At 37.6% G+C, this 13,170-nt stretch overlaps 1 protein-coding gene across 2 annotated transcripts; it reads left to right on the forward strand.

The window, feature by feature from the left end:
- Positions 1-4,235: 4,235 nt before the first annotated feature.
- Positions 4,236-10,308, forward strand: LOC110459787. Of its 2 annotated transcripts, XM_021512224.1 has the most exons (8): positions 4,236-4,830; positions 6,305-6,596; positions 7,252-7,416; positions 7,768-7,953; positions 8,118-8,270; positions 8,517-8,622; positions 8,864-8,985; positions 9,915-10,305. In XM_021512224.1, the coding sequence occupies exons 1-8, from the start codon at positions 4,253-4,255 to the stop codon at positions 10,209-10,211; spliced, it is 1,899 nt and encodes a 632-aa protein (XP_021367899.1). In that variant the 5' UTR covers positions 4,236-4,252; the 3' UTR covers positions 10,212-10,305. The 2 variants fall into 2 exon arrangements, with proteins under 2 accessions (XP_021367899.1, XP_021367900.1); XM_021512225.1 differs by lacking the exon at positions 7,768-7,953 and having other exon boundaries at positions 9,915-10,308.
- Positions 10,309-13,170: the final 2,862 nt, after the last annotated feature.

Here is a 13,170-nt window from a genome sequence, read left to right on the forward strand (position 1 = left end):
TTTTTTTTATAGCATGAGTATGAAATAGTCTTACTTCTGATTTCTAACAGTAAAGTTTCCAAAAACAGTTGATCATTAATTACAAACATCAAGTCTTGCAAAGAAACATCTTCAATATTGTCCATATTGTAAATTGGTACAGCATACTGTTTTTCAATGTTAACAATCAGAGATCTAATGGTATTTAAATATTCTGAATCTTGAAGTAAAGAATTATTGAATTTCCATAACCCCCTCCCCTTTTGAAATTTGGTGAAGCTTAAACTTATAACTGACATGGAATGGTCTGAGCGATATCCTGGCTCAATAGACGAAGCAGTTAAACTTGGGAGCAGTCCATCGGATATAAAAATGTAGTCTAATCTTGCCTGTTTACATGGATTTCTTCTACGCCAAGTGTATCTTCTTGTATCCGGGTTTAATTCTCTAAAAGTATCTATCATACCTAATTCTTGTTTAAGTCCTAAAACTTTATCTCTGGCCTTGGGGTTATTTATTTGCCGATAATTATCACAGTCTAATTTCGGATCAATAACTAAGTTAAAATCCCCACATATAACAAACTGAAAATTTCCCAACTCTGTTAAAATATTTTCCACTGAAGAAGATAAACATGAAAGAGATATTAAGTACCTTCAAAAAAATATACCCACTCCCCCCAAATAGCAATGACACGGGAAAATGTGTTCTGCCATATTCATGATCATTTTAGATTACATGACAAAAAAAATCTTAAATTCATGTCCATTTTATAGGACACTTATGAAACTCGTTATTTTTTTCATTCTTGGTTTGCCAGAGACTCACTTCAGTGAAAAAATGCATACATTCGTTTCATAAATCTCCCAGAGAATTGAGAATCTGTTTAAATAAAACATCGGACAATTCAAAACAAACCGACGGGTGTACTTTGGACTGAATACGCATGTCTAGTGTACTTAGGCGTCTCCATGATTTCTATTCACATACACGCTACCTGTTTATAAACATGGTCAAATAAACAAGTTCTGATTGTCAAACAGCTGATAATACAAATACTTTTGGTATGTTTTGCATAAATTGACTAAATGTCATTTAAACTACAGTTTACCATATTGAAACAAAAAATTCAGGTTGTGTTGACACAGAATTTTGATAACTTAGTACATGTATATATATAGAGTTGTCTTACAGTACACCAGTATTGGTAATCGTCAAAGTTATGACGCAGAGGAAATATTACCTTCTGAGGGACACTATACCTCTTCGTAGTTATATAGAAAATATTATATTTGACGTTCCAAATATACATAATAGTTTTCATTCATTGAGATGATCTACACAATATGGTTCGATAAAGAACTGACATGTGTATCAGGACAAGATTTGCCATCGCGATTTTTTTTTTTTCAATTTTCAGGAAACCATCATTAAATTCCAATTTTAACTGAAAATATGCCTGTTTGAAATAAATTTTCTATTTTCGTATATGTGGTTTTCAAATCTAAGCTTTTTCGTCAAAAATTACAGTGTCCTTTACGTATTGTAACTAAGGAAGAACTAAACAGTGAGCCATTGGTTAGAAACAAATCAATACGTCTAAATCTGAGTTATTATTGACGTCACGAATAAATATCTACCTATACAAGTATGATTGTTTACTATTTGTACATGGCTAATAGCCCGATACACATAGAGCAGGTTGTGACACACCCAGGTATAATTAGTATGGTTACACGACACTATAAAAAGGACCGCAATTGTTTCGATAAAAAATATATATTTCTGAATTCTAATTCGTTTGAGATGTAACACGACATTTGATTGGTTAATCAAAATAATTTGCAACAGTATAATCATGCACGATATACCGCAGCAAGTTTCAAAATACAGTAGGGTTATCCCCTAAATACAGTAGGGTTATCCCCTAATTACACCGACATATTCAATTAAACATTTTCACAAATAAGTTATTTCTGTTTATTTTTCATAAAAACAAACCTGTTAGATTTTTCGAGATTAATTTTTTGTTCATGAAAATAAATGTGAAGATGATTTATACTTTTGTATATATGTATATGATAATTCTGAGGGATACTTTTTTTATATTAAAACAACAACAAACAAACAGGCCAAAAAACGTTGAGTGAAATATTGTAAGCGTTATAAAATCTATAAAATCTCCACAATTATCTATAATATCTAATTAGCTGTTTCTACTCCCCCCTGATCGGTGAGACATTACTGATGTGTACATTGGACCATAGTACAGAACCAATACAGCTGTATTGTACTCCGTATCGATTTCTATGTCAAGTATTAAGATCGAGTGGTATACAATTGAACACATACCTGTACAGGTAAATTACGATACTTCAATCTGATATACGCCGCTATTTGATTAGATAATTGGCTCGCGCAAGCACACCATGAGCTTAAACGTGTCAAATATCAAGTGTTTAAAATATCTAAAATATCTAAATTACAGTCTGAATTTAAATACATCAATATGACACAATTAGACAGGTTATTTAACTGTTTAATAAGCAATTATGACGCCATACTAAAAAGTATGAAGATTTCGTTCTGAATTACATATACTAATAGTATCACGTGCATGGTTTTATACTAATACGTCCCTGGATCAATCTATCCAAGGCAATCTTAGTGCATTTCCCCAGTAATTCAAGGTAAAGATTCATTCTTGTTCATGCCTCGAGTGTATGACTCAGAAATCTCAACAAGAGAGTAAGATTCCTGAATACCAAGGTTTCCGGAGGGTTTGACATCAAGGTTCTTATCCCGAAGTATACGATTTCTTGGTTACACCTCCAAAGTAGAAAATGACTACTATAGACCTCGCGGCTGAAACGTAAGGGTGACAATCTGTTAAGTGATGTCTTTTACATCACAATGAGTTATAATCTCATTTCATTTTATAATATATAGTACTCGTTCTACCTTCATGTTGAGGTTGTATGATTGACTTTGAAGTTTTGTTATTTCCTAGAAATTTGGTTAGCTTAAGGCTTTATTTGTATTATTTCATAAACAACTAAATTGTGCTTCATAAGAGTCCGCTAAGTTACCTTAGGAAAAGCTTAAAGTTTCCCCCAACTTATGACTATTTCATGAATTTGTAATTATCATGTATGGAATTGAATCTATTGCATATGTTTTCCGCCATTGTACAAGATCTTTGTAAAGTATTTATCAATATGTCTATTTCTGTACGCCTATATGCAATGTGCATTTGGTAATAAATTGAATTGAATTGTGAAGGGCATGCAGAAGGTCATATCAACCCGGTCACACGTCTCAGACTACTGTTTTTTTCTATAAGCTTAAGGCTCGCACTCATTTTGAGAAACTACTATGTCTTTTCAGTAATGGGACTTTCCACCATTCTGTAATACGACGCTTAGGACAAAAATCACTGTTAAAAGCCTACCTACACAGTAAGGTGATCTGCCATAGTCGGGACATACGGTAAAAGCTCAGGAAAAAGGAATAACACACAGCTGAGTGGAAAAGACAAGATGTAGGCTATTTCAGGAATTATGTGAAAGTAATTATTTTGTAGGTTATTTTTCTTTTTGTTTTAATCATTCCCTTAATCTCTTCCCAGGCTACCGAACGGTGGCTGATTGAAGACACGTACATAAATATTTTCATCTCGTTATAACGAGATAGCATTTCGTTATAACGACTTAGTATCTATGTACAACGAGATAGTTATCCTGTTATAACGATATGCTTCCTCGTTATAAAGAGATTTAAATAATATTTGAGGGCCATTCAGCTACCGTATAGTAAGGTGTTACCTCAATCTATAAATATTGATTACCCACATATTGTAAATCAATTTAAATAGGTTTGAATACACCACTACTCTTTTGCTATCTAAGCTTGATAGTCATGTGCAAATATTGTTCAACAAAACACAACAGTTACTGACGTATGTGTTACACATTATGTTACGTGTATATACATGTGTGTAGTTACGATCGTGCGGGAGAACCTATCCGTTCACCAGCACTAGTTCCTGTATAACAATATTATATAAACTCTATATACACAGAACTTCTCCCACCAGACAACGTATCATCCTTCATATATAACATTGGGAATGTTTAATCTTGTAGGTCATTTTACAATTTATATATAAATATATATAATTATAGTGGTAGAGTTTATCTGTCAATCAGCGGTCACTCTTCCACTCTTATCTCCTTTCCCTCTGACATTTCCCGCGTTCGCTGCACGAGACAAGATGTCGGCCCTCCTCGTGGTATGTATTTCCCTGTGTGTGGCTGTCCCGGCCGTTCATGGAAGTATCAACTCTGTCATGAGCCGGCTGTCGGACCGGATATTCCTGGACCAGAATACCCGGGATAGTCCAGGACATCCGCCTTTCTCTTGGAGCCACAATAAAGGACTCTACGGCACTGAGGTAAAACTAAACTTCCACGGGGAGCCGGAAATGGCGGTACTCCGGGAGGCGTTCTCGATTTATGACAATAACATGTTTGCGACGGCCTGGATCACGGCGTGCTCACTTGAGACCACACTGTACGGGACGGGACCCATGACTATTCCCCTTATGATCGATTCCGCCGTGGAAGCAATCGGGAACTTCCACAACCGGAACTACAACTTCACCAACTCCATCATGACCTTCTGGCCCCAGGTTTACAACGCCACGACTCGGACATTCCAGAGTACTCCCTCTAACCTGCTGCAGCTATTACAACTCGCGGACACCTTCCCTGTTAAACTGATCGAAGACCTCATGAAGATATTTGGCCTGAAGGACATGGAGCAAGTCGTTGAGCATCTCATCCAAGAAAAGTAGCTATATAGGTTGGCATCGATATGAGGGGTAACATTTATCATTATTACCCGACTCTCTATTTAAGTGTATATGAAGTATTTTTGACTGTTTTAATAAAAATTCCCTGGAATAGACTGAAAACCCGTAAAATAATGTCAGGGTGCAACAGTCGACTGTCCGACTGTTGCACACTTACTGTTGCATGCGCGACAATTGTGCGCAGACAATTTCCCCGTCGGCGGCCCCACTCAAGCGTCTTTTTGATACAGATTTGTTTGTTGTCGTCTGGTGAAAATGGCGAATAACGGCAGATTTGAGGATGTTTCTGAGCAAGATTTGGAATTGCTTATGGAAAATAGGGACTCTCTTAGTACACAATTTTGGATAAATATTGTGCAGAGAAAGGTGTAATGATCGACGAAAGCTGCAGTAATGAAGAACTGAACGACTTTTTGTGTAGATTTTACGTAGAATTAAATCTTCTATCCTGTCATACAGTCATTTATCCTACCTAGCACAATTCAGGAAGTTTCTTAAATAGAGAGTCAGGTAATAAATCATTTGCCGGTTTCATTGGTACTGGGGGAACAGTCAAATCCTTGACCCTCGGTAGCTACCTCGGGTCAATGATTTGACTGTTCCCCCAGTGCCAATGAAACAATTGTATACTGCATCGATTTGAGGGGTAACATTTATCACTGTTTTATTATTTCTGCTCTGAAGTCTCTATCGTCTTCCAAATTATCTGCTCTTGATTCTTACGTCATTTGTTTGTGTGAGTGACGTCATCAATTTTTGAGAAAACGACGTAATTATCTCACACAAACTTATGACCTATATCAATCAATACCTGCTCACAAGAGAAGATAACTCTGCAATACGCAAAGACGGGATATAGTATTTTCAATACTTTTTATTGTGACGTCATTTTGTGACGTTTTAAGAGGACACCTCAAAGTATTCAAATAATTGCCACCTGGAAGCAATTTCATACGTTTATATGCCATTTTAGGCGGTTTTTATTTTCATAAAAATGAATGAATCAATCAAAATCATCGTTCAGTTAAAATTAATTTATATATATATATATATTCCTTTATACTGGAATAGACTACCGTTACAACTTTGAGACCATACAAATTATGACGGCAACGATTAATAGGGTCATGGCATTCATAGCTCATACAAATGCTATCTGTATTTGGCAGGGTTATATTGTGACACTGTCATACAGAGGTAGATATTGGGTAATGACGCTTTTCAAGATCTGATGAATCTACGACAAATATTATCATGATGCAAATTTTGTTTCATCAATCCTACCAATTTTATCAGACACTTTCCTGTTACGTTCTCGAGTTCTTGAAATCGTTCAGTGACAAAGTTTCCAGGTACTTTTTAAATGGTCTAAACTTTAAAGTACATTTATGAAGCATATATTAGAAGGACCGTTACCAGAACACATTATACAGTAATAATTGGCACTTTCAGGGACATGTTTTCCCGCGCTTTCCATATCCCTCCTGACTTTGACGACACCTTTGTGAACCTTGGATTGGGAGCCCTGCTCAGAAATGCACAGGAATCATATCCACAGTCATGGAAACAATGGCAGATACAAAACTCTAATGTGACATCAGCACTGCACGCGCTCCGGAAGTACGCCTATAGGCCGTCCTCAACTAACCCGGATGTGAACACAATCGACCCGAGAACTTATTTTTACATGAGATCCTTTCTAAGCGAGCATCATGACGAAAATCTCGCGTTGGTGCCCACATGGGTAGGTACAGAGTTACTATTCCGTCTTTGCGTATTGCAGAGTTATCTTCTCTTGGGAGCAGGTATTGATTGTTACGTCATTGGTTTGTGGGAGAAAATTACGTCGTTTTCTCAAAAATTGATGACTTTACCCTCACAAACAAGTGACGTAACAATCAATACCGGCTCCCAAGAGAAGATAACTCTGCAATATGCAAAGACGGAATATGGTAGTTGAGGGTAGAGGATCTCATTAGATAGTTGACAAGGTGAAGGCATCAGTTATTCTGCTGAAAAGAAACCATTGTATGGTGTATATTGTGTTGATGTGAGGTAGTTGTTCATCAATAGAAACAACAAGCAACAATTAGGCGATGAACAGTTACACCATCAAAAATCACTTGGAACATTCATGAGGTCCTCATGTTCTATCTGAAACACATATCAAGGCCCAATAACCACATGCTTTCAATAAATAAATAAATATGGATTTGTGATACAATTCCGAGCATGTTTCGTAGTCTTGCGTGTTTTACCTTGCGTTCTCCATTAATATGTTGTCAACATTGTTTAAATCTCTGGTTCAAGTTGTCATGTTTTTTGTTGTTGTTTATGCTGTGGTGCTTTGTTACCCTTCTTTGTTGATATTTGATTATTGACAACACGTGTGTCCACAGATCCAGAATACGCGCGAGGCTATGCAGGGTGACAAAAAGGGCGTGTCAATGCCTTTTTCCGTCAACAATGTTGACGTCACTGTTGCTGCCAACGCCATTTATGGTTTAACATCCGGGCTCCTGTCGAACATCATCGATGACGTCGAGTTTGACGCCGACCTACAGGTTTGTGATTGACTCCACCATTAAATTGTGTGATTTGCTTACCATGCAATCTTATCGTGGTTACATAAAGATGGCAATCGATACTGATTACTGCATTTGATGTAACGGACGTATCGTTGTTAGGTAATTCGTCCGTCTCGCCGATACCCTGCTTTATACTGTATTATGTTTATGCGTTTCATTCTGGTACATGTTATATGCTACACTGCTGTAGATAACCTTATTCATATATAGAACACACGAACATTTTAAACAGAGAACATAATGCATATGTCTCTTAATGATATATGATTTTATTTATTATATAACGGAATATCTCGTCCTTTACTGATGTACGTAAATGATCCACAGAGAATATACCTGAACACATCGTCACTTATCGCCCACGAGCTGTCATACAACTTTTCCTCGAGGCCTGATCTTGCCCTCACGTATTATCCGTCCAAACATGAATGCTACTGGTTCGTGGCTCGAACCTTATCGCTAATGCAAAGATATCTTCTTAACAACAACGAGACCGACACACTTCCGTTTCCGGTAAGTAATACCAGTATACATGTACATACTTTATCCCGTTTAGTTAATTTAGTTTTTCCCCACAAATTTTCATTATTTCTCATAGTCAACTTGCCGAAATTAGAATTCAAAATATCAACATAATCTGGCGTTAATCAAGAGTAAAATCTTCATGTCGACTTAAGGTGATGAACACGGTCAAACTCGCGTTTGAGAATACTCTGAAACGGGAAGTAACTCCAGAGATCCTAAAGGCTTCAAAGGATGATTTTGAAGGTCGGATATACTGGGACAATTTCCTGGGGGACGGGGACATCAACTCTGACAACTCGTCTGTGGTAAGTTTGTGTCGTATACTAGGTCGTTTACCTTGACAATGTTCAATGTGTTAGGAGTTCTTGTGTTAACTTTTAAATGAGTTAAAGTTAATTTTGTGAGGCATTAGTTCAAAATAATAACTTTAACCTTGTGCAACAAGATATAAGCATGTTAACACTGACCCTTTGCCATTTTTGTGATATCTCATTACGTTACCTTTGACATTACGTGTCATCACTATAAACCTTGACATTGTCTGTCCTAAGGTCCGTGCCGAGGACCGAATTTTCACCACTGCCATGGTGGTCAATACCTTAATTGACGTATGGACCGTGTACAACCAATCAGCATTCAGGCTGGAATGGTTACCAGGTAACCAACCACTCCCAGCTATAATAGCTCATTTGTTATGACATGAACATCTATATGGTTCCCGACACTCTTGCATTATATATATATTTATAGTATAAAAAAAATGTTTTGCACCTAATTGTTAAATCATAGACAGTCTTCTCCACATAACGTTAAATAACTAATTAATATAACTAATAACTATATGACTTTTTCTTCCAACTTATCGATGCACGTGACAAGGTTTGACTTTTGTTGCTAGGTGTCTCTCCCCAACTTAACGACACAATCAAACGAGCGGTGGCCTGGCTCACTGACTTCTCCCTCGGCCCTACGTACAAACCCTGGAACACGTTCTTCTCTGGCTCTGGCAAGGGATTAAAGGTTAGTCATCTATTGAAGGTTAATATTCAGGGTCATTATCCTACTTCAACGGTAAGCAATCTAAAGGGAGTAGGATGTAAGAAGATAATTAACTTGCTCTGTATTGATAGAATGCACGAGGTTTCACTTCGTTTCAACATCTCACTCATTTAAAATGACTTCACTGGTAATGGGGGCCTTTTTTGGAATCGTCGGCACTTTCCGAAAACTAGAAAACAAAATTTCTCGTTTACGAAAAGTGCCGACGGTTCTCGATAAATAACTTATCGTCAATTATTGTATGAAGGAAAGATAACCCCTGTCTAATTCCGTGCTTATGTTAATCTCTTGTTTCCAAGTCAGTCTTAGTAATTCACATTTAGTAGTCTTCCCGTTGTCAACTGTGATCTAAGTGTATTGCGCAGGCGCAAGCTCCAAATTGTAGCATATCTCATAGGTATCTCATAGGTAAGACATCAATGAAACGTCTAAGGCTTGTAATGATGTTTTGTATCATCATTTCGTTAATTGGTTGATGTAAGAGGTATCTAACATTATATTGTATCAGGATGTCTCGACTGGAACAGCCACATAAGTATGTATACCTATTGTTATAGTTAATTAAAAGGACGAATAAAACTTGTATGCATGATCTTTCTAGTGCACGTTTAGCCTAATTCTTAAAACTATTTAAAATTTGGGCGTTAAACACTTCTGCTGATAGCTTAACACGCGGACTGGGATCGATTGATTCGGTATCAAGCACAGGAATATAAAGAAATTACTTCGTAAATAACAATATTTCAACATAAAACTGTCCGACATTTGAAGTTGATCGAGTGTCCTCGGATCACAAATATGATTACACTAGATTTGACCATAAAAACAGCGAAATTAGTCTCTTATTTTTGCATTGATAAATAACAATGTTGTTTCACGTATTTTTGCAGAGCCTGCCGTTTTGGTACCCTGCCAACAGAATCGAGTACATGAACGGAACCGCAGTAAACTCCTCAGTTATCCCCCATGGCGTCAACTTTCTCATAGGGATTTCAGGCTACGTGCCCGATGAGAAGTACAACGCCATGTTGAAGGTGCCCCATTTCGGAGTTATGACGCCCACGGACTTTCCTGGATTCAATGACCCTACGGAACCTCACGGGTTTTTCCCGTTCTGGTCGTCGGATTCTTATACATATTCTGCCACTTTGATGGCGCTGTCTAAATATACTAATATAAAGCAATGATTGTAAAATTCATGGTTGAAATAGTTTTTTGATCAATATTTTTGCTTTCCTTAACAAATCTGAATTGCCTGCTGACGGATTTCAGCAAAATTCAGAAATGAGTTTCTGAGACCATGTTTTTAGCTCACCGGGTCCGAAGGACCAAGGTGAGCTTATGCCATACCTTGGCGTCCTTCGTCCCTCCGTCGTCTGTCGTCCGTACGTCAACAATTTTTACAAACGACTTTTTCTTAACCACTGATTGGAATTTAACTAAATTTGACTGGAAGCATCCTTAGGTGCTGGGGATTCAAAATTGTACAAATAGTGGGACTAACCCCCCCCAGGGGGCTGAGGGGCAGGGTCAAAAGGGGACAATTTTTCAAATTTGCTATAGACAACTTCTTCTGTAGAACTATGCCATGGATATCAATTATATTTGGTTGTAAGCATTCATGGGAGGCGGGGATTCAAAACTATATAAATGGTGGGGCTGACCCCCCGGGCTAAGTGGTGGGACCAAAAAAGTTTATTGCTTGGAAATGGTTGAGATCCCCACCGTACAACCATATATACAATTGCTGAATATAAAGAGAAGAATGTACATTTGCTTCCAGGATGGACCGGAGATCTGGCCCCACCCTTGGAGGCATAGTCCTTGAGTCATACCTTGGAAACGGTGGAGATCCCCACCGTACAACAATATATACAATTGCCGAGTATAAAGAGAAGAATGTACATTTGCTTCCAGGATGGCCCTGAGGTCTAACCCCACCCTTTGAGACATAGTCCCTGGATCATACCTTGGACACGGTTGAGATCCCCGACCAAAACTGTATATACTAATGCTGGGCATAAAGAGACGAATGCAGTCATGATATTAGAATAGACCCTGGGGTCTGACCGAACCCCAATGGACCTAGTTTCTGAGTCACAGCTTGAAAACAGTTGAGATCCCCACCCAATAACCATATATACAATTGCTAAGTATAAAGAGATGAAAGCACATACGCTTCGAGGATGGCCCCGGGTTCTGCTCCAACCCTTGGAGACTTAACCCCTGGGTCTTAACTTTGAAACGGTTAAGATCTCCACCCCAAATATAGATATACAATTGTTGGGCATAAAGAGACGATTGTAGTCATGATATTAGAATTGACCCCAGTGTCTACCCCATCCTTGCATACTTAACCCCTGTGTCATAACTTTGAAACGGTTGAGATCCCCACACCAAAACTATATATACAAATGCTGGGCATAAAGAGACGAATGCAGTCACGATATTAGAATTGTCCCTGGGGTCTGGTCACAACCATAGGGACCTAGTTTCTGAATCACAGCTTGGAAACAGTTGAGATTCCCACCCCATAACCACACATAGAATTGCTGGGCATGACAAATCTAATACAGATATGCTACAAAGATTGGCCTTGGGGTCTGGCCTATTCCCTTGGATCACATTTGGAGAATATTTTGTCATGCTTGCTTAGATATCCAGGTGATCGATACAGGCCCTCTGGGCCTCTTGTTTACTTCATTGTGCCGCTCAGAACGAGTATTTTCTCGTTTACGGAAAGTGCCGACGGTTCCCCGATGGATTGTAATATTGCTTGGACAGATAAACAGGTTAAAGTAGTTTGAATGGAGGTACGATTAATGGCATTTGCAGATTTTTTTTTTTTTTTTTTAATAAGACATATAATTTTCAATCATATCCGGCTATCGAGTAAGTTACGTGTATGTTTTCTTTACATGATACAAATGAATTTCTACATAATAATCGCTTGAAAGACTAGAAGCAATCACGTCTTCAGGATGGAAATGGAAGCAAGTTAAAACTATGTCACATCACAACAAACAAAAACATATATATGTATAGGTATATATAAGCGACAAGTATGTTTTCTGTTACCCTCAGCATGCCATTTGGGGTCAACGTCAACATGCTTTATTATAGAAATGAATCAACCAGATCTAGAATGGACAGAAGTTGTTGTAACACAACAATAGCGCTTTGCACAATACATTTACATAAAGTGAGAAACGTTATGATGTGGACAACAAGACATTTTATTTAACTTGGACAGTTGCATGTATGTACGAAAAAATGTAATTTGCTGTGATATTACCTAAACCTGTCTGCTGATTTGATGTAACTCTGCACATTTCTAGAAATTGAAGTGTTTATTTTTGTCGACATATTTTCATTTTTCAAGAACATTTAATTTGTGCCAATGACAACATCCAAATTAAAAGCAGCAATGTTTGACCGGAGATTACTTCTTTAACATGGTAACGTGGACATATGCTAAAGCAGATATAGACTTTCTCCCGTGGACTTTCACATCTAAATTCATTATTCACAAAGTTGACTCTGTAAAAGTCATAAGTTAAATAATTAAGTTTCTTGTTACAAGATTTACGTCATCACCGACGCTGTGGTAACATAAATCCACCGTTCTACCTCATAGTCACAAATGGCGCGATAGAAAGAACTCGCAATTCACCAGTCGAACGGTACAAAATGTACAACACAAACCATTTGATTGAATATTCGGACAATATCTCAATTTTGACCAGTCTAAAATCTGTTTAAAACGACCGTTTTGTTAACCAAGTAAATGGAAGCTGTTGAACATTTTGTTACAGCAAAATACTGACCTTTAAACCAAATTTGTTTAAATATCGGACAATATGCTACAGCTGCCACGCTCCCGTAAACGTCAACTTTGGGTTTTTTCACATTGGGGAAAGTGTCTCTTAAAGACTTTTCTTTCACAAGGTTTCGTTAAAAATTACAAAACATCAGCCAATCAGAAATGCCGTGGCGGCCATGTCTGATGTTCGATCGGAAAAAGAAATGCGGTGTGAACCTTATTGCCCATTATATGTGACGCTTAATATCCGGCAAGTAGTCTCCGAGGAATCGTTTAGAAATATTTTGGCGGTAGAAGTATCAGTTAAGTAGTCTCAGAGGAAT

Source organism: Mizuhopecten yessoensis, unplaced genomic scaffold, assembly GCF_002113885.1.
Source record: "Mizuhopecten yessoensis strain PY_sf001 unplaced genomic scaffold, ASM211388v2 scaffold10225, whole genome shotgun sequence".
Taxonomy (NCBI): domain Eukaryota; kingdom Metazoa; phylum Mollusca; class Bivalvia; order Pectinida; family Pectinidae; genus Mizuhopecten; species Mizuhopecten yessoensis.